This window comes from Furipterus horrens, unplaced genomic scaffold (genome assembly GCF_987537825.1).
Source record: "Furipterus horrens unplaced genomic scaffold, mFurHor1.1.pri manual_scaffold_9, whole genome shotgun sequence".
Classification (NCBI taxonomy): domain Eukaryota; kingdom Metazoa; phylum Chordata; class Mammalia; order Chiroptera; family Furipteridae; genus Furipterus; species Furipterus horrens.
This window is the reverse complement of record NW_028327179.1, coordinates 92,826,465-92,846,432: the sequence shown is the minus strand read 5'-3', so window position 1 is coordinate 92,846,432 and position 19,968 is coordinate 92,826,465. Positions and strand designations below refer to the sequence as shown.

Sequence of the window (19,968 nt, the reverse complement as noted above, 5' to 3'; positions counted from 1 at the left end):
TCTTGGGGTGTGTCCACGAGGGAGCAGGAATCTGGGGACTTCTTAGAATTCAGCCTAGATCAGTGGGTGAGAAAAAGTGAGGAGCTGGTGCTTGTCTAGTCTCTCCATGCAGCCGTCTGTAATTTGGGGAGGGAGCCCGGGAGCTGGAGAGCAGGATCAGAGATATTATGTTAGATATTTGTGGCTGGTGGCCCCAAGTCATGGGAGAACAGAAACCACCATTAAATTCAATCTAAGGATACAAGCTTAGTTGTAGTGGTCAAGGGTGGAAATTCTGATTCATAAGAGAAAAAGTGTTATCGATAGCACAGTTGTCGGGAGGGAGAGGTGTCAGGGCCCACCCTGGTGAGGAGAGGGTGAATAAAAGGGAGCTCGTTTCTAGCATTTTTGATTCTATTGCATCTGGAGTTCCTGACAGAAGCTGTTTGTGAAGATAAACCCTATCTGTCCACCGGTGGGTACTTGACTTGACAGAGAAAGGCCCGGATGACGTGGGACTTAATTGCTGTCAATGTGCAGGACAAAAAGAGAGGCGATTTCTATCCATTTAACACTGAAAGCATCAGGGGAAAAATGGGGTATAATTGTGCTGAGAAGTGGTCTGTCTTTTGAGCCTGCACCTGCCAATGGGTTATTATTATTATTATTTTTATCAGGAATGAAATATAGAATTTCCATCTTCTGGGTAGAAAATGCTGTCTCCCTTCAGAGATCCTCACTGTTTTTGTTCCCCACGGGCTATGTAAACCAAGTCTCACTTAATTTGATTAAATGGAATCTGTTTTAAAGAAGACAAATGCTTTTTCCCCTTATTATAAATCTGTAGGTTTTTGTTGTAGAAAATGCAGATAAGAAGAAGAAATAACCCACATCTATTACACCATGTAGGAGTATTGTTAACTTTTTGCCAAATACCTGTCTATAAATTTCTACACCATAGCATTTGTAGACAATTCTTTACTTTATCATTGAAAATACAGGGAATTTAGTTTTTTTTAAATATATTTTCACTTTGATATACAATGTGAGCATTTTATTGTGATATATATTGTAAACATTGATTAACAAATAGCTTTCTACAATAACATTTTAAATAGCTGCTTGTGCTCTGGCTAGTGTGGCTCAGTGGATTGAGCAGAGGCGTATGAACCAAAGGGTCGCAGGTTCGATTCCCTGTCAGGGCACATGTCTGGGTTGTGAGCCAGGTCCCCAGTTAGGAGCGTACAAGAGACAACCACACATTGGTGTTTCTCTTCCTCTCTTTCTCCCTCCCTTCCCCTCTCTCTAAAAATAAATAAATGAAATCTTTAAAAAAAAAATGCTATGTGCTTAGGTACACTGTAATTTATTGAGACAATTTTAATTGGGCTATTTTAAGTTTCAGAGAGATAGATATATGATAGCTATCAAGTCAGGGTTATCCACCTTCGATCAGTAAATTTTTCTAAGTGGTTGTGATGCTGTTGTTTCCCCCCGCGGCTCACTTCATCTGTCTTCATGTGTTAGGTGCCCTCATGTCGTTGGGACAGTGCTAGCTGCTCGCCCAGGCAAAGCTTGTGCTTTCTGTTTACTTTTCCCCTGGTCTGTTTCCAAGGCTACGTGTGGAGTTTTTAAATACCTCTTTTGTGAGCTAGAAGCCCCAACAAACAAACCACTTTGTTGAGACTGGAGTATTAGCTCTGGCACAATTTACTAATTTTACTGCGCGTTACAGACATCACGAGGCAGCAAGGTGGCCCAGCTGCCCCTTCGTTTTCTGTACAGACTCTGTGTACGGCTTTGTGAGTTGCTGTTTTTCTTTCCCTGTCCCTTCTAAATGGGCTGCTGGTGGCAAAAGTCTGTTCAAACAAAGGTGAGGAAAGGATCAGTTTATTGCAAGCCCAGAACATTAGAAGTTAGTTAGAGGTTTAACCTATTAGAAACCCAGGCTTTGCAAATGTTGAGAGTATTAGGATTAACAGGGAAAGGGGCGCTCAGATATGGGTGCGTCATTAGGCTCCGGAGGGGATACAATCAATGACCCAGATGGCCATTAGGAGAATTTTTTGACATAGTGCCACATTTCACCTGACGGATGGAAACAGATCCATGGAAAGAACCTGAGTTCGGGTATAGATTCCTCATGATCCAGCCGGGTCTACACATTGCAAGTCAGCTTTCGCTTTTAGAAACACATGGTAGCATTTTGGTGGTCAGCATGAAGGGGAGGGGCAGCTGCAAGCATTTAGGACCCTGCCATCAGCAGGACAATCCCAATTGATGAAGAATCTTTTTACCTACAATAACTATCTTTTGACCTCAGCCAACATGGTCTGGTTGAGACCTTCTAACCACATCAGAACTTGGGGTTTCATCTAAGGAATGAAGCAGAAGACATGGAACTATGGCCAGGAATTTTTCTGGGCTTTCCAAGAACTGTCTACTCCCTTCTCTCTCCCTCATTTCTCATGGAGGTTCTGCATAGCTGAGGCGAGAAGGATATTGGTCCATATAAGGAGGTACGAGTCAGGGAAAGCAGTACAACACCTTTTAAGTCTGATATTTCCTCCTTCTATACTTGACCTGCAAAAGTTGATTTTTTTTTTTTTTTTTTCATGAAATCCTGTCTGGTTGTTTGTCTCACAGACAAGCTGTTCAAAGGCAGAAATCAGCCAGTATTATCCAGCTGTTTGCTCAGCCACCCTAAGGGGAATTAGTTCTTTGCCAAAAGAGTCTCAGGAGTGGCCAGAGAGGAAGTTCTAGGGAACACTGACTCACGCTTAAGATTTATTTTCAGGCTATTTTATTCCCTTAGGCTGCCTATATAATAACTGGTCTCAGAATGTCAGAACTCTAGGGCCCTTGGGAGACCAGCTGGTCTTAGTTTTTTATTTTACATTGTAAGGAAAGAGACTCAGACAGGTTCTGTGACTTGCCCAAGGTCACAGAGCTAAGTGTGAAAGAGTGAGGTCTAAATCCAAATCATTTCATTCCAGATAGAGCATTCTTTCTACTACAAGAGCCGCTGCCCTTTTGGCTCCTTCTATATTTATTAATGCGGTTTTGCTGACTTCTTTTCCAAAAAATATCCCCCCCACCCACACCAAGGCATTGCATTATTATTACATTCAAACCTTATGTAATTCCTGAGACCACTGGCTTCATGGGTAACTGAAAAGAATCTCTATGACCAGAAGGCAAAAGCTCCCTGTTTATGATGCAAAAAGGAGTTATCTACCACTGCCCAGTCATGAGAAAAAAAATGTAGAAGCCTTGTTCTAAGTTGTTTCGGGGTGGGGGGTGGGGTGGGGAAGCTCAATTAAGTGTTTAGTAACACATTTTCACAGGTGTTTTTTGCACCTGTTTCTCGGAAGGACTGCACAATATCTTGTTTGCCTTTTCTCGTAACAGCTCTGAGTTCTATATATAGTCTTTCATAGAAAGAGAAGATTATGGCCTCTTTCTTCACCGTTCTTAGGCATTCTCTAATTCTTCCAAGTTCAAATGAAGAGGAAGAGCAGGGCAGTCGCTAGATGATAGGGACTACTCTGCTGGCAAAAACGCCGAGAGGAACACTTTTAGGAGCATCTGGATTTTCCAGAGCAAGACTTGAGAACCTGGAAATGCGCATCGGTGGGGAGAGATTTGGCTGCGTGCCGCTGAGGCAGGGTCAGGGATCCTCAAGCACATCTAGAACATTCTCTCACTACCAAGTTGCTCAGTTTTCTTCCCTTTCTGCTGGTTCTCTGTCCTGGACTCTCAGTTGCCCACCGAGTGATCTCATTCTTCTTACCTTCTTCTTACTTGGGGTTTTGGGGCACCCCCCCCTTTTGTTGGGGGTGCCACCAAAGTAGAAAATTGACAATCCAGTTCGGCTATGACCAGTTCTCTTATAAAAGTTTGAGGGAGATGGTTTGCATAAAAAATTGTTATTGTTGGTCAAAACGAAGGAGCACCGAGAAACATGTGGGTATGATGGTGTTGTTGACGATCTGTGGGGGACTTGCAGGGAAGGGGAGAGGCACCTGAGACTGGAGAGATGGGTCTGGTTTCCAAAAGGGGGAAAGGGAAACTTATCAATTATGAATCAATGAACTGAACATTGAGCCCCTTGGTAAGCAAATGAGCAAACTAGAAATCTAACATGAGATCACTAAGAATAAGTGGTATTTTATGAGCCTCATAATTTTGTTTAATGTTAATTGGCTGATAGATAAGAGACATGCTTAATAATTTGTCCTCATTTCAGCTAGGCATGTAGTAATAATAACAATAAAACAGCTAACATTTATTGAGCTCCTAGTGAAAGGAGTTGTTCTAAGTGAATAGAGAAACATAAAATTTTGCTTCTTTATTTTTGGCAGGGGGGAGGAGGACAGTTAACATCTCTTAACCTGATGTGCTTTATTGAAAAATAATGGAGCTTGTCTCTGCGATCTCTCATTTCTAGTGGTGGGACTAGAGTTAATGGCTCATCGCAGAGCAGGTAGGGTGGGGTAACAGAAAGCTTACTGGTAGTTTTTCTCTCCTCACTGTCTCCAGATGTCCTGTCCTGACCAGCTGCTGAGCTCCTGGGTTCTAGTAGCACCTGGAGGTACAAGAGGGTCTGCTGCCTCAGCTGGTTGGGTTTCATAAGAGGAAGGAACATGAAGGAGGAGACAGCTAATGGGTGCCCCGCTCCCAGTATCCACTGTCGCTAACTAGCCGGTCAGGATGGAGGTTGGAAACCTCCTTCTGACTCATGGGTCCCGTGTATAAAAGGCTCCTTCGGATGGTTCACGTCCTCCGGTGTGTTTGAGCAGGCCAGTCTTCCATGAGCAGGCGTGCATGTGAAATCTGACGGAGCAAAAGTCCAGGTGGCTGACAGCCAGAACCTTCCGGGCATGCGGTTTTGCAACCTGTAGGATCCCCGCTGCTCTTATCTTGGGATGAAAGGGTGCCTCCTGGCAGTGAGTCACTCCCTAATAATTTAAACAACAAGGCAGATGGTGCCTGGTCCTTGTGAAGCACTGTCCCTTTTCCCCAGTGTGACATTCGATTCTGATGACAGATCTGACTCATAAATAAAGGAAGGGTTTTGAGGGAGTATACCGTTTTTTCTTTCTTTCTTTTTTTTTTTTTTTTTTGAAAACTGAAAACTTGGTGGGCTCCTTTCATTTTCTTGGTGTCCTGACATCTTGGGCATTGGGTTTTCGCTCAGAGGTAGGATTGTCTTGTTGCAAAGCGTGCATCCTATTCAGAGAATTCCATGGAGAGAGTCGTCTGTTTGGAGGTCCTTACTTGTGTTCACTCACCGTCTTTCTTGTTACAGAGCCTACAGTGTAAAGAGGTTAACCCTCAGCTCTTTGATGTCATGTACTACCTTGGACTTTGTTTTTCTCAAATTAGAATGACTGGGTGGGCCCAGAGGATTTCCAGCGTTGCTTCAAGCTTCATCAGTTGACGACTGGGTGTCTGTTATTATAGTCAGAAGTTTTTCTGGAATGGCAAAATCCCAGATTTTAGTTCTTTTAGGGTAGGACCCAAGAAGGTACAAACGATGACTATCTTAGCTTATGCCTTCCTGGAATGTTATGAGGGAATGCCCTGAGCATTTCCTGGGTGTTTCTCTCTTAATCCCGTAACTGATTTGTTTGTGTAAAAGAAAAAGAAGGAATTTTTTTTTTTTTTCACATCACAGGTTAAGCTAAGAAGAACTACTTAGACCATTGAGGATTGGAATGCTTTTGGAAAAAGTGCATCATTACTTGTTTTAATGATGAAAAATTAGGTAATTTGAAAGGCAGTGGTATTGGTACATCTCCCTTGAAGCAAATATCATGTAAAAATTCATATTTGTATAAATAAATTAGGGGTGATTCTTTTTACAACAAATATACCCCACCAATGGATTTATTTTAAGGGTTTCTTTAAATAATATCCCCCAATGCTCTTATAACTTGATTAATCTACTTTATATACTTCTTTTACCAAAGAAAGGTATATCTGGATACCACAAACCAAAGTATGTATTTTTTGGAATAGGGCTCTCTAAAAAACAATTTCTGCTACTACTTGTGAAATTTCAATAAATCAAATATCACTTAAAACAAAACAAAACCAAAACTCCAAACCCTTCAAACTTATTATGTAATAGAGTTCCAAGTATCAGTCCCAGTTTTCTTTATTTAGAGAAATATGTAAGGCACCTACATTTCAGTATTAGAAAAAAATGGATTCCCTTGAAATTTTACTGTAATAGGGTTTCACTCGTGAGCCTTTTTTTTTTTTTTTTTTTCTTGTGGTTTTGACAAAGCTGCCTTTTTGCCTCCTGGTGGGCATCTGGCCATTTTCTGTGCGGTTTGTGTGCATGGCTCATGCTCAGGGCACACACAAGGGGGAAGGACCCCTCAGGTCTAAGGTGCACTATTCCTGAAGGCAGACCCCTCCCTCCGCTCCCCTCCCCCTTCCTGTCTCCGTCCTGCACAGTACAGGCGCGCTGTGTTTTGCTGCAGGGACGCTTTGGTTTCTAGAGTACATTTGAGGCCTGCCCTCTAAATTACTTCTCTGCCTTTCTTGGAGGCTTTGGGGGTGGTCAGCTCGTCCCCACCACATCCCCTACATCCATGGAGCATTCTGTGCTCTTGGGCAAGGCTCCTCGGTGCAATTTCTCACTAAAAGCCCTTCTTCCCTGGCCTGAGAGCGAAGCACCAGGCAGAAGCCAGCAGCAAAGGCCGTCTGTTTCCAGGCAGCAGGCCTGGAGAATGGGATCTTTGTGGGGCACAGACAGCGGGGCCTGGCGGGCCTTGGGCCCACACTTTGCAGGGAGCTGCCTGGCTCTGCTTTCTGAATCCCTCACCTCCTGCACTCGGCCCACTTCACTGCCAGGCAGGCTAACAGGGACAAAGCTCCAAAACCCAAGAAGCAGAAAGAGGATGTTTCCCCTCCTTTTCCTAAATCGAGCTTTTCCTTTTCATATTGCTTGCAACATTTTAGAAAATTATAGGGTATTAGCACTGACTAGGTTGTTATCCGTGACCTATAACTATTTGTGCGTCATTACTATTACCTCTGCTGGTAGTATGTAGCCGGGGACCCATGGAATCCTCTCCTGACCACAAGCAGGCTTCAGGGAGCGGATGGACCACCTGGGATCCTGCCCGTGTGTGTGTGTAGTGCCTGTGGGCATAATTTTTGGGTGGGACGCCTTCATTAGATTCTCAGAAGGGTCCTCACATCAAAAATAAAGTGAGAAATGACTAATCAAGTCCGAAGTGTACACCATCACTCCTCACTGCCCACAGACAATGAGAGAGAGACAGAGACAGACAGAGACGGAGAGAGACAGAGTTTTACAGACAAGGAAACTGAGTCCAGAAGAGGTAGAGTGGCAGTGGACGAAGGGCAGGGCTGGCATCTGGTGTCCCTTCCTTGCTGCTGGTCCAGTACTCTTCAGTTAGCTCCAGCCCAAAAGATGCTTGTTTGGTCCCCCGGGAGGGGGCAACCCTGCTTTGAACATGCTCTATGAGTGCAGTGGCCAACAGAAGACCAGGACAGCCCTTTTAGGTGACTCACAGAACACAGCATCTTGCTCGGAGTAGCTGCTCGCGACATTTGTTGAATTGAGTGAACCTCAGGAGTGGACAAGGAAGAGAGCTTAGGAACTTGACGCAGCCAGTGGTGAGAGCTCAAGAATGATGACTCCTTTTTCCTCCTTTATCCCCCTCCCCGTCTGACCCCCATGACTTGTGTTCTTGGGGCAACTGTCAGCAGCAGGAGGCCACCCAGATCCTAAACCACTCCTGCCTTGCATTTGACAACTAGTTAATGACCCGCAAACCCAAGCTTAAATGCTTCAGATCCATGGCGGGTGTTTTTACAAGGTAAGGGCTTTATGGGAGGTTAACAATTTCTCCTGCTAAGTTATCTGATTTGTAGATTGGGTATACTGCATGTTTTTAACATTGGATTGCACTCATTGGTCGTTGTTGGGAGGCTGAGGCTCCAATTTGGGTTTGTTTGCTATTTGGCTGGGGTCTTGTAGGATGATAACAGGTGGAAAGATAGCTGGTGAGTGCACAGGTCCTATGCCCTGTGCTCGGCTTGGAGGGGTGGGTAAAATGTTTACATCTGGGTTATAGTTTATACGGCCTAATGACAAATGATTTAAGTTGGTGATGAAACATCAAAGAACTGTAAAAACATCAAATTAAGTAATACTTATTTGAAGGGCTGGAGTTGGTCAGGGGAGTAAAAGATCAATTCAATCCGTATCTGTCTAGGACGACTATGAAAGAAATAGATTTGTTTTGTCTTAGTTTCATGATGGGTAGAGAAGAAAATGAAAGGATAGTCTAGCAAAAACTGTGAGAAGCGAGTGTGCAATTAGCAAAAGTCAACATTTTATCATTTTAATTGTGGTAGGGTTTTTTTTTTTTTAAAGAGCTTTAAAAAGAAAAAGATCACGGAGCCAGTGAAGTGCTAGGTGCATTACATGCCTTATTTAATTTAATCTTCAAAACAGGAAGCTGGTGCTATTATCTTCACTTTACAGGAGGAGCAAACTGAGGCTGTGAGAACTGGAGGCTCTTGCTCAGGTTTGCACAGCTGGGAGTCAGGGTTCAAATCCAAGGCTGCCTGGCTCCAAAGCTATATTGCAACAATGGCGTAAGGAATTCCATTGGGGTTGGAATGAGAGTATCATGTATGAGGATAAAGTTGAGACAACCCTTGACAGGACTCTTGGGGCCAGGTTAGAGTCTATTAAATGTTGGGTTTTTAATAATGGGGAGAGAAGGCCTTGACACAGAGTCTTCAGTGAGGTAGGTGAGGAAGTTTCTTCTAACCTAGAGATGCTATGGTGTTACCCTTTGGCTGAGAACCATACACGAAGGACAAGTAAATATTTTCCTCCTTATTGCTGGTGTCCCATGGAACTGATACCAGGAGCTTCTTCCTCTAACATGCCCTGGCTTGTTTCTACACTTGAATGTGAAAACTATGTGTTCATGGTGGATGAGTGGATCGGCTATCAATAAGTCTTATCTCTTTTTCTTTCTTTCTTTTTTTTTTTTTTTTTTTAAACTCCAGTGTACACTACATGTCAGCTTCAGAGGTTGACTTAATGAGGCAGCATGCTGTGCTGGACAGTGCATGAGCTTTGGAACTGGCTAGACTTGGGGCAGAATCTCAATTTTACCCTGGGCAGTGAGCTTCCTTACTGTGAGCCCCAGTCTTCTCTTAAGTAAACGGGGACATGGCTACCTTATAGGAAAGCACCTAGTTCATTTTCTGAAAGTCTAACATGTTCACACACTCAGTCCTCTAGCACCGGATCCTATCAACATCATCATCAATGACCAGTATCAGCACCGTGTTTTATACTTGCTAGAACTTCTCCATGTAGTTGGATTATGAAGCTCAAATACTTTTTTCTTAGGGAAACAATGTGGAGACGTTCAGTCAATCTGAAACAAGTGGACCCTAGTTCAAGGTCTGTCTCTTCATACTAGGTGACTGAGATCTTGGACAATGGCGTTCTTGTGAGCACTGATGGACAAGAAAGCAATGAAAGTACTTCGTAGACCCATAAAACTTGACCAAACTACTAGGCAGAATGGTAAAACACTATTGTGGCCGTGTGTTTAAAAGAGTTCAACTAAAATGGCATAACCCTCGGGTACACATGAGTAGTCTTTTGCTAAAGTGTGTGCAGGATCTAGAAAGGCTGCCTCTTTGAAGCTCACTTTGCTCCTTTTCCTGGTTTTTGGCTCCCAGACCATAAGTCCCCCTCTCACTGGCTGGCTTGAGGGACGGGCCAATTCGGGCCTAGCAGGGGCATGTTGACCTGTCTACTGAGCCCCAGAGCCTGCAGCTTGGGCTAGTTTGCTGGGCTGAGTCACAGCATCTGGCTGGGACACGCTGGGCATGTCTTTTTAATCACCAGCGTCTCCCTGGGAAGTATTGGGTGTTACCCACCACTTTGCTAAGTTCCTAGGTGTGCAGGGTAGGCAGACATAGTCGGTCCCTTCTTCTGAGGGGGTTCTTTTTCCAGAGGGGAGGTTATCATAATGCATTTGGTAACAACAATGAGTGCTTCAGGACTGATCGTTGTTTCGGGCTAAGTTGTGTGGTCATATGATAATTACTACAAAATCCAAAGTCGGGGGAGTTCAGGGATGGTTGGCAGAGTTTGAGAAGGTTTATTATTGGTTATGAAGGGGGTGTTCATGGAAACATTCATTAGTGCTGCACAGGAGAAAGGAAATGGCGTCAGCCAAGTTGCAGCCTGGCAACTTGCATGGGAAAGCTGGGCCATCAAAGAGAGCCTTGCTTGGGGACAGAATGGGATTCCAGAGGTTGGGCAAGGCCCACACAGCTGCCCAGAGCTGACGTTGTAGCTCAGGGGCCAGAACTGTGGCTTGGAATTGCAGCGACTGGGGGTTCAGCTCTTGGTTTTGCATTTTGCACTGTGTTAGTTATTTTTCTTTTTGTTTCCTTACTTTGGGTCTTGAAAGGACCTCTGTCAGACACTTGCAGGATGTTTAGCATCAGCCAACCAGTCAGTTCGTCTTTGGGGAGCTGCTTAGGGAATCAGACCCCGACTTCGGGTTATCGTGGGTTTTAAATCTTAACCTTGAAGCCGTGCTGCGCCTCACTACGGACTTCACAGCATCCCTGGGAGCTGGTTAGAAATGCAGAGCCTCAGGCCCACTCGACGTGGGAGTCATTCCGGGCGAGTCACAGCACACAAATGTTGGAGAAGCACTGGCCAAATGGTGAGGTCAAGGAAGGCATTGGCTTCTGCTCTCTTATTAGTTATGATTTTGTATCCCCAGTGTCTGTTTAAAGTTTAACTCACGGTCGCTGCAATATCCGTGACCCTTCCTCTGACCCAGGCACATCTGAACATCTGGGGACTTTGTAGACGTCTAGGTGCTTAATTGTAAAATGGTGTAGGGAGAGGGGTGGCGAGTGGAAAAGCAGAAGACCTTCAGTGGTTCAAAAATGGAAGTGAGCGTTAGAATCATGGGTGGTGGTAGTTTTCATATAGACGCCTTTGACCAAGTAAATCGAGATCTCTGAAGGTGGATCGCTGGATTTGTACTTTAAAAAAAATTTCCTTCATGTTCGAGAATGATTTTTACAGTATCACACACAATAATAAACTCTTTATGTAACCCTCAGGAGGAAATGGATAGAATAGAATGCAATTCAGAATTTTAAATGAATGAAATAGAGCTACATGTATAAACATGAATAAATCTAAACATCTTTTTTTTGAGAGAATAAAGTTGCAGGAGGATGTGTGAGGTATATTAGTTATGTAAAGTTTTAAAAATTCATATGTATGCAATGAAAACATACATATATAATAAAAGTGTGGATGGGAATGATAAACACCAACTTTAGGGTAGTAGTTAACTTTGGGAGGAAAAATGAAGATCGTATGGGAGTTTTAACCATCTCTTCATGTTTTATTTCTTTAAAAAAAAAAAAGGAGTAAAGAAGAAAATGTTGTAGCAGCAAACATGAGAAAATAGCATTTTCCCAAAGGAATGAGTACATACTGATTCATGGTACTATTCTCTATTGTTTTCCTGATGCTTCAAATATTTCACTATAAAATGACAAAAACAAAACTCTCCCGGTAATTGTGATGCAGACAGTTGGCACTTGTGAATTCTTGCCTTAGGTGTTGCTAAGGACCTCTCAGTTTTAAATGTGTTTGCACTCAGAGAGCTCTCTCCCCGCCACACTCTCTTGCTCTCACAGATGACGGAAGCCCACATATTAGGATGCGCCCAGGTCCTGGGACCTTTCTGTATCCCGTGCTGATGAGAGGCAGCCATTTCTCACATTTGTGTTGCTGTGAAAGCCACCAATCCAACTCCTCTTTAGGGACCTAGCCCACAAAGGCCTCCTCTGTGGTGTCTGCTTCTCCCCTTTGTTACAAGAGAGGTTCTGTCCTACAACTACCCCAGCCTTAGAGTTTTTCGTCACCTCCTGCCTTCCATTCCCCAAATTGTGTTCATTTTCTTAACACCTTCACTGATGCTTCAGTTCAGCGCTTGGACTTGTCCGTGTGAATTCCAGTTGTTTTCCTGGCCAACCCCAGGATCACCATATGCAATCAGTTCTCTCATTCCTGTATCTGCTTTTGTAATTTCTTTTCTATACCAGAAATGTCCCTAAGGTTTCATCAGTAAGAGTGACCCATGTCAGTCTGTGACTTAGGGAGCATTAAGAAGAAAGAAATTGGTTCTAATAGCTATTGTCAAAATGTACTTTTAAATCGAATTAAATTATTATTATTTTTAATGTACTCAATGACAGTGGTTCTAAACTAAGGATGATTTTTTTTCCCTAGAGACACTTGGCAGTGTCTGGAGACATTTTTCATTTTCATAACTAGGGGCAAAGCTACTGGCATTGGGTAGGTAGAGGCCAGGGATGCTGCTAAGTGCTCCATAATGCACTCCCCACTCCCATAATAAAGAGTTATCTAGTCCAAAATGTCAATAGTGCCAAGGTTATGAAACCCTGCTCTACAGATCCTCATGCCATGAGTATCCCTGTGAGCGAGGGAGAGTGGCTGGGGCTGTAACTTCTTCAGAGTGAAACAGTGGAAAAGGGATATAGGGATCCCCATGAATGTACATAGAGACCCTTCCTGTGTCATCTTCATGGTATGGTGGGGGCTGGGGGGTTGGTGGTGCTGGAGATGGCGGATGAGAAGAAATTAAGGAGACGAAGGAAAAACTGGAGAGGAACAAGGTCGTGGTGGGAAGAATAGAGGGGAGTTGCCTCTGATGCCTTTGAACTTGGCACCTTGCTGTAAATAACAGGATAGCCCTTTAAAAATATTCCCAGTGCAGATGGTGGTAGGTAGTTACAGCGATGGCCCCTAGTGAGTCATGAGAACCTCTCTGTCCACACTCTTTTGCAATGGGATTTTGCCATTTCTCTCATCAAGAGGTGGAATCTCTTCCCACCGCCTGAAGTCTGGGCTGGCCTTTGTCAATCACCTTGACCAAAAGGATGTCGGGGGAGTGGTGATGATGGATGACTTCTGAGGCCATGCAGCTTTGTTTTTCTCCCTCTTGGAACATTTCTACCGCCATAGGAGGACTCTAAGCCCGAGAAAGCCTCTTTGAGCAAAAGGCCCAGATGTCCACTGTCCCCGCCCGTCCCAGCTCCCAGCCAACCTTCCAGCTCACTATGGTTTTGTCACTGAACCCAGAAGAAAAGAGTTCACTCACCCAGCCAACCTGCCAAGTGGTGAGAAATAGTCAGCTGGGGTTATTTCAAGCCACTGTCCTTTGGGGTAGTGTGCTGCCCAGTCTATGATAGACAGCTGGACATTGTCTATCAGTGACTTCATTGAAAGCTCCAGGGATATATGTGCTTTAGAATTTGTGCGTGACTGTCAGATCACGGTTAAGAGAAACTGAGTTCTTCCTCCCGTGTTTCTTGTAGCACTTTTCGGAACTTCTGGATGAGTTTTCCCAGAACGTGCTGGGTCAGCTCCTGAATGACCCCTTCCTCTCAGAGAAGAGCGTGGCCATGGAGGTGGAGCCGTCCCCCACGTCCCCCGCGCCTCTCATCCAGGCCGAGCACAGCTACTCCCTGTGCGAGGAGCCTCGGGCCCAGTCGCCGTTCACCCACGCTACCAGCAGTGACAGCTTCAATGACGGTAAGCGCAGAGCAGGGGCCTTGGCACCTGTGACTTGGAGCACCCCCTTTAGCCACGTACTTACTCTGTGGGAAGCCTTGTGCTGGGGTTGTGGGCAAACACAAAGAGGCCCCCAGACTGTGTACTCTGGGAACCTGGTGTAACTGAATGGTAGCCATTGCCTTTGGGCCCTGTGGATTGGGCTGCAAAGCATCCTCTTGCAAATCAGGATGGCCTGTCTGGTTGTTAATTCCAGTAAGTTCATTGTGGCAAGAGGTCACATCATTTCTTTTTATGAGAAAGAATTGGTACAACTATTCTTCTCCATAGAAGCTTCTTGGGCACCCTCTTAGTCTACTTCTAGCATCTTCTGTGGACCCCCATGTATATGGTATCTTGGTGATCATTCCTAGGCTTTCTTGATGGTGACCCTTTCATGTCCATCATCAATGCTGTTGGGATGGCATTTGCCGAAGCTCTAGTTTTCCTGGTCTTATAGATGTGAAGATGTTTTGACCATTACTCTGTAGGCCTTTAATTGGTATGTGTCTTATCTTCCAAACTCTCTGAGGTATGTATACCTTTAAAAGTTAATGTTCTCTGTTGCTGTTTTTCTTTTTTCTCAGAGGTATAACCAGCTATTTTAGTACCTTAAGTAAGTTTTAAAAACTGTGTTCTCTAACCCCATTTCAGCAAATGCCTTCTCACGGGTGGCTGCCACTGGGGGACAATGGTTACTAACTCCACCTCCTCTGGCTTGACCTCAGTGTCCTCCCTTCATTAAACCACTATAAATATAGTATAAATTTTAAAAAAGATTTTACTTATTTACTTTTAGAAAGAGGGGAATGGAGGGAGAAAGAGAGGGAGAGAAACATCAATGTGTGGTTGCCTCTCATGTGCCCCCAACCAGGGACCTGGCCTGTGACCCAGGAGTGTGCCCTGACTGGGAATTGAACCAGCAACCTTTGGTTTGCAGGCTGGCATGCAATCCACTGAGCCACCCCAGCCATGGTCATATGGCAGAATTTTTTGAAGGTGACTCCTTACAGAACAAGTTTCCTCATGCTTCCCTTTGGTTAAAGGTGAATACCTGTACCTACTTCCTCAAATAGGGCATTATCTTTGTGGCGAAACCTTTTCTCCAGCTGGGGCTCTTAGATCTACTACTGGCTTCTGAAAGAACTAACTCTGGGGCCAGTAAAGCATCGTTTCTTGGGACAGGGAGTGGAAAGGTTTTCTTCTTTCCCACCTCTGATACGTTCTGCCTTTGAATAGAGGTATCCTGATCGGCAGGCCAGGAAATTTGACTTTATATCCTCAGTGAGGGAAATGCCCCAGATCTGTGAGTGGATTCTTTCTTTGCTGAACCCTGCTGGAACTTGAACTACATTGTCAGGTTTTTCATGACAAGAGGTTGGGTGCATGATGACTTCATCCTTCTCTGTAGTTGCCCACTTTCTCTACCTCAAATCAGGACAGTGGGGTGAGGGGAAGTCTCTTGGGAAGGAAGGGAGGAAATAGAATTAAAATAATTTGAGGATGGGAAGTTGTTGTGAGAGTAAAAGGAGTTGATGTATTTAAAGAACTTAACAACAGTCTTGGCTGAGTGGATTGAGTGCCGGCCTGAGAACCAAAAGGTTTCCGGTTTGATTCCCAGTCAGGGCACATACCTGGGTTGCAGGCCAGGTCCCCAGTTGGGGGTGTGCGAGAGACAACCAATTAATGTTTCTCTCCCTCTCTTTCTCCCTTCCTTCCTCTCTCTATAAAAATAAATAAATAAAATCTAAACAAATAAAGAAAGAACTTATGACAATGCCCACTACCTAGCATTTCAATGAATCAGTGTTTTCTTCCTTCGCTCCTCTCCTCCTTCCTTCTTTTGTTGTTGTCGAGTGGTTATTGCTGTTGTTCTTCCTTCTTTTTCCTTCTCTTCCTCCTCCTGCTTCTCCTCCTTTTCCCGTTTCTCTCCCCCTCCTCCTGCTCTCTCTCTTCCTCCTCCTTCAGCTCTTATTAACGCTTTCAGGAGTGGCCTCAATTCAAACGCAGGAATGCGGTCTCTGTCACGACTGACTACCCCTCATTTGTGTCACTACGAGGAGGAGAATCATAGGAAGTGAGCCTCCTTCTGGGTTTTAGCTTAGACAGATGCATGCGATCCCCGCCTTAGTTTCACTATGTTAAGAATGGACTTTAACATTAGCTGAAAGGCTGGACTAAGCGCCCTTTAGATTTGTTCCCATCCTGAGGTTCTGTGTGGGTGTGGCTTCTGCGTAGCGTCCGTGCCTGCCTTTGCTCATGGTTTCCCCCATGCTCGCTTTCCTGCACCCCCCATCATGTCTACAGTTTTTTTGATGCCTTCATTTCAAGCCCCGCCTCCTGTGTGGAAGTCCTTTCCAGAGTCTCTTGTATTAGTTATTTATTACTGTATAATGAATCTCCCAGGATTAATGGCTGAAAGCAATAATGATCATGTATCATCTGTCAAGAATTCTGTGGATAAGGAATTCAGGAGCGGCTCACTCAGGTGGTTCTGCTTCAGGGTCACTCACGAGGCTGAATCACATGTTGCCTGAGGCAAGAGTCCCCTGAAGACTTCTCCAGGATCAGAAGGCCTGCTCCCAAGGTGGCTCACTCATATCGTGGGCAGTTTGGTGCTGGTGGATTGGTTCCTCTCCACGTGGTCCTCTCCATGGGGCTTCTTCATTGTCACCACAGCATGACTGCCGCTTTCTGAAGAATGAGGGATCCAAGACACCAAGGCTGGAGCTGAGATCCTTTTCCTGACCTGGAAATTCTCCATCAGCTCCATAGGGAAGCCCCGATTCATTGTGGCAGGACACCGTGCAAGGATGTGACTGCCAGAAGGACATGATGCCCAGGGGATGTCTCAGAAGCTGACTGCCACTCTCCTTGCAGTGATATCTCTAAAGTGACTTCTTCCGCGTCTGAACTCCTTTATCACACATGATCAGAGCCTTACAGTACAGCCATTCATCTACCTACTGGTTCTTGACTTGTTCAGGGAGAAGGTCTGGAAGACTGGAGCATGTCCTCACCTTTGGGGGGGACCCCTGCTCTGCTCCCCCATGTGTGGCTCGCCCCCTCACTGGGCAGAGGCCCTGGGTTGCATGTATTGGATCAGCGGTGCTTCTCGGCTTATATGGGATCAGTGCCAAATACAAACAGGCACTTTAGAAATGCTTTATGATTCATTTTAAAAATTCATTCCAAAGCTCTTTACTGGGTATTCATCTTGTGCTTAAACTGCCTGGGACTTTTCTAAGCATTCGTGGGTAAATACAATTTATAAAGATATCTGCTTCATAGCATTTACATTCTAGGATGTGCGGTGGGAAGTAGAAAATAAGAAATTAAAAGTAAAATATGTAGTATCTTAGATGATGATCAGAAATATACTGAGAAATAATTTGGAAAAAGGGATAGGGAGTTCCTGGGTGTGCATGTGTGTGTGTGGGTGTCTCAGTCCATTCAAGTTGCTGTAACAAAATGCCACCCACCGGGTGCCTTAGAAACAACAGAAATTAATTTCTCACTGTTCTGGAGGCTGCAAGTGTGAGCTCAGGGTGTCAGGATGGTTGTGGACTTCACATTCCATCCTCACGTGGCAGAAAGAGCTTTTATAAGGCACGAATCCCATTATGATCCTCATAACCCCCATTCGTACCTCATGACCTAAGCAGCTCCCAAAGGCCCCACTTCCTCGTACCGTCACCTTGGTGGTTAGGATTTCAACACATGAATTTTGCGGGACACAAACATTCAAACCGTAGCAGGGGTGGAGGTGTTGACATTTTAAATAGAATAGGCTTATATTTGAAGGTAACATTTGTGCGAAGATCAGCAGGAGGTGTAGGAAAGAACTAAATGTCTATCTCAATAAAAGGCCTCCAGGCAGAGGAGACAGCAGGTGCAGAGGCTCTGTGGCAGGAGTGGGATCACAAGATGTTACTTATACTGTATTCAGATCATTAGCGTCTGTGGAATTAGCCATTCTGCCACCTTGCCATTCTAGAAAGCGCGGGTTAGAGATGGCCTAACCGACCTAGCCAACTGACTCTTCCCTTCAAGTCTACGTTTGTTGAACACCGACTGTGTGTCAGGCACGGACCTGGATGCTTGTGGCCATGATGGTAAAACTTAGATCCTGCCTGTAGGTAGCTCAGAGCCCCGTGAAAATGCCAGGTACCTGAATACGTCATCAGACAGAACCTGAGTGATGTCCCAAAAGGAAGCGAGGCTGTACAAGCTCAGAGGAGAGGGAGCACGCTCATGGACGATCACAGAGAAAGTTGCGTAAATGAGGTACAATTTATTTGGGCCTTGAAGCGTTGAGGAGAGTGAAAACAGTGGTGATGGAAAAGATCCCTGGTGAAATGAATGGAAAGAAGTAGATTTCCAAAAGGTCAGGGTCTCTTTCTCTTCCGTGGTAACACTATTATTATTGTTATAATAATAATAATTATTATTATTAATTTTGTGGCTATATCATAAACTTTACTGTAGTGAAAGGTTTGGAGAGTACAATTTAAAAAAATAGTATTTTCCAGTTTCCGTTGGCCTACCATATTATATTAGTTTCAGGTTTACTATCTCTTTGTTTTTAAATTCTAATCACTATGAATGCAATGTAACAGACCTCATGGTTGCCCCCTATGGGACTAGGTTAGTGTGAGGAGGCCTCATCAGTCCAGCTTTTCCAGGGAGCCTGTCTTATCATTGGGCCAAAGCTCACATCCAGCTGGCACCTTGTTCTGTTTCTAGATCTGGTGCTGCAAGAGGCTGTGCCGGTAACTTGCTGAGAACAGGTACAGCATGTCGGATATGTTTTGGAATGGTTCTGACCAGTTTTCTCTGAGGGAAGCCCACCTTCCTGTGCCTGCAAAAGCACTTTTATTAGTAGGGGATCACGAACTTGGAAAGTAACCAGCTGGACAGGGGGTGTTGAATGGATGGGGGACCCGCTCAAGAAAGCTTTGTCTAGGTCTTAGCATCAGTTGTTTCTCCGAGTTTTGTGGATGGCCGCATTTTGGGGAACAGAATTATTTTATTCGTTTGAATCCCATTCTGCATCCCCCTTGAGGGAGGATCAGTCCAAAAGGACCCCTGTCTGTTAGCAGATCACTTACCTATTGGAGGAGGTGGATGGTTCTTTAGGCAACACATTTAAAAATTGACATTCCCATGAAAGTTGATATTCTTTACCTCTTGCTTTGGAAAAACAGCTTAAGAAAAACTGGGAGTTCTTATTTCTAGTGATGGGTAGTGAGTGAGTATTTCCTTATACCTGGGAAAGCCAATGAATCGGCCATCTTGTCCACTTTTACTTAGATTAAATGCAGTTCTTCTATAATTGCTGCTAAGCCTGAAACAAAGCGATAAGATCAGCAGTTTGAGTAGAGACTCTGTCCAAGTTTATTAGGATTTTTCTCTTTCTTTTTCTCCCTCTTCCTGCCCTTTCTCCTCTCTCTTTCTCTCTCCCACTCTAACTCTTTTTTTTCCCCCTTCTTCCTTCCTTGTTCTTTCTCTGCTAATTCTCTCTTCCTCCTCTCCCTTCCTCCTTGAACCCCAGGGCAGATGTAGATGTTCATACTGGTATCCATCGTGGACCTCAGATGGATTGTAGACCCCTAAAACTGTACACAAAATTTTGGACTGTCAACATTTGTCAGTTTTTCTGCTGAGAGCATATCATAATTTTTTTTTTTTTTTTTTTTTAGATTCTCAAAAGAGTCTATGACTCCCCCCCAAAAAGATTGGGCAACACTGGTTTAAGATTACATAGGAGTCATCTGTCTTCAGGGCTAAATTTGTCAACTTTTCTGAAACACTCGAGCTAAAGAACTTCATGTGGTTCAGCAACCGCAGGAGCCAGGCCTAGGAATGTGGACTCAGCGTTCCTAACTACCGGAAAGACGGCCTGCATTCAGCCCAGGCATCTCTCGCCACGATTGAGGGTGTTAACCAGATGCTAAGCAGGGTCTTCTGTTTGGAGAAAAAGGAGGTTATAAAGAGATAAGCAGAAACATCCAAGTAAAAGGTAGAATGTCTGGGGCTATTTTTATGCCTCGATTGAGGAATACAAGCTTGTATTTGAACGACAGGGTCTTGTGTCTCATGCATGGAAGGTATCCTCACGATTTACTCTCTTACTCGTGTTCCTGTGTAATTACATTGGGAGGCCAGGTATTCACTTGCTTTGCTCCTTATTTGCAGTCTTCTTCCTAGGGAAACAAAAAAGCTTAGTAGGGCTGGACTAAGGCTGTATGGAGACAACTAGACATAGTCCCTCTCCTCCCAGGTGATACAAGAAC

At 44.5% G+C, this 19,968-nt stretch overlaps 1 protein-coding gene across 1 annotated transcript in view; it reads left to right on the top strand.

Moving 5' to 3' along the window:
- The window catches only part of CREB3L2 (cAMP responsive element binding protein 3 like 2), a 96,556-nt gene that overhangs the window by 46,447 nt on the left and 30,141 nt on the right, over positions 1-19,968 (top strand). Inside the window, exon 2 of the mRNA XM_090287562.1 lies at positions 13,438-13,654. Within this exon, the coding sequence (XP_090143688.1) occupies positions 13,438-13,654 (217 nt within the window). The remainder of the gene's footprint in view (positions 1-13,437; positions 13,655-19,968) is intronic.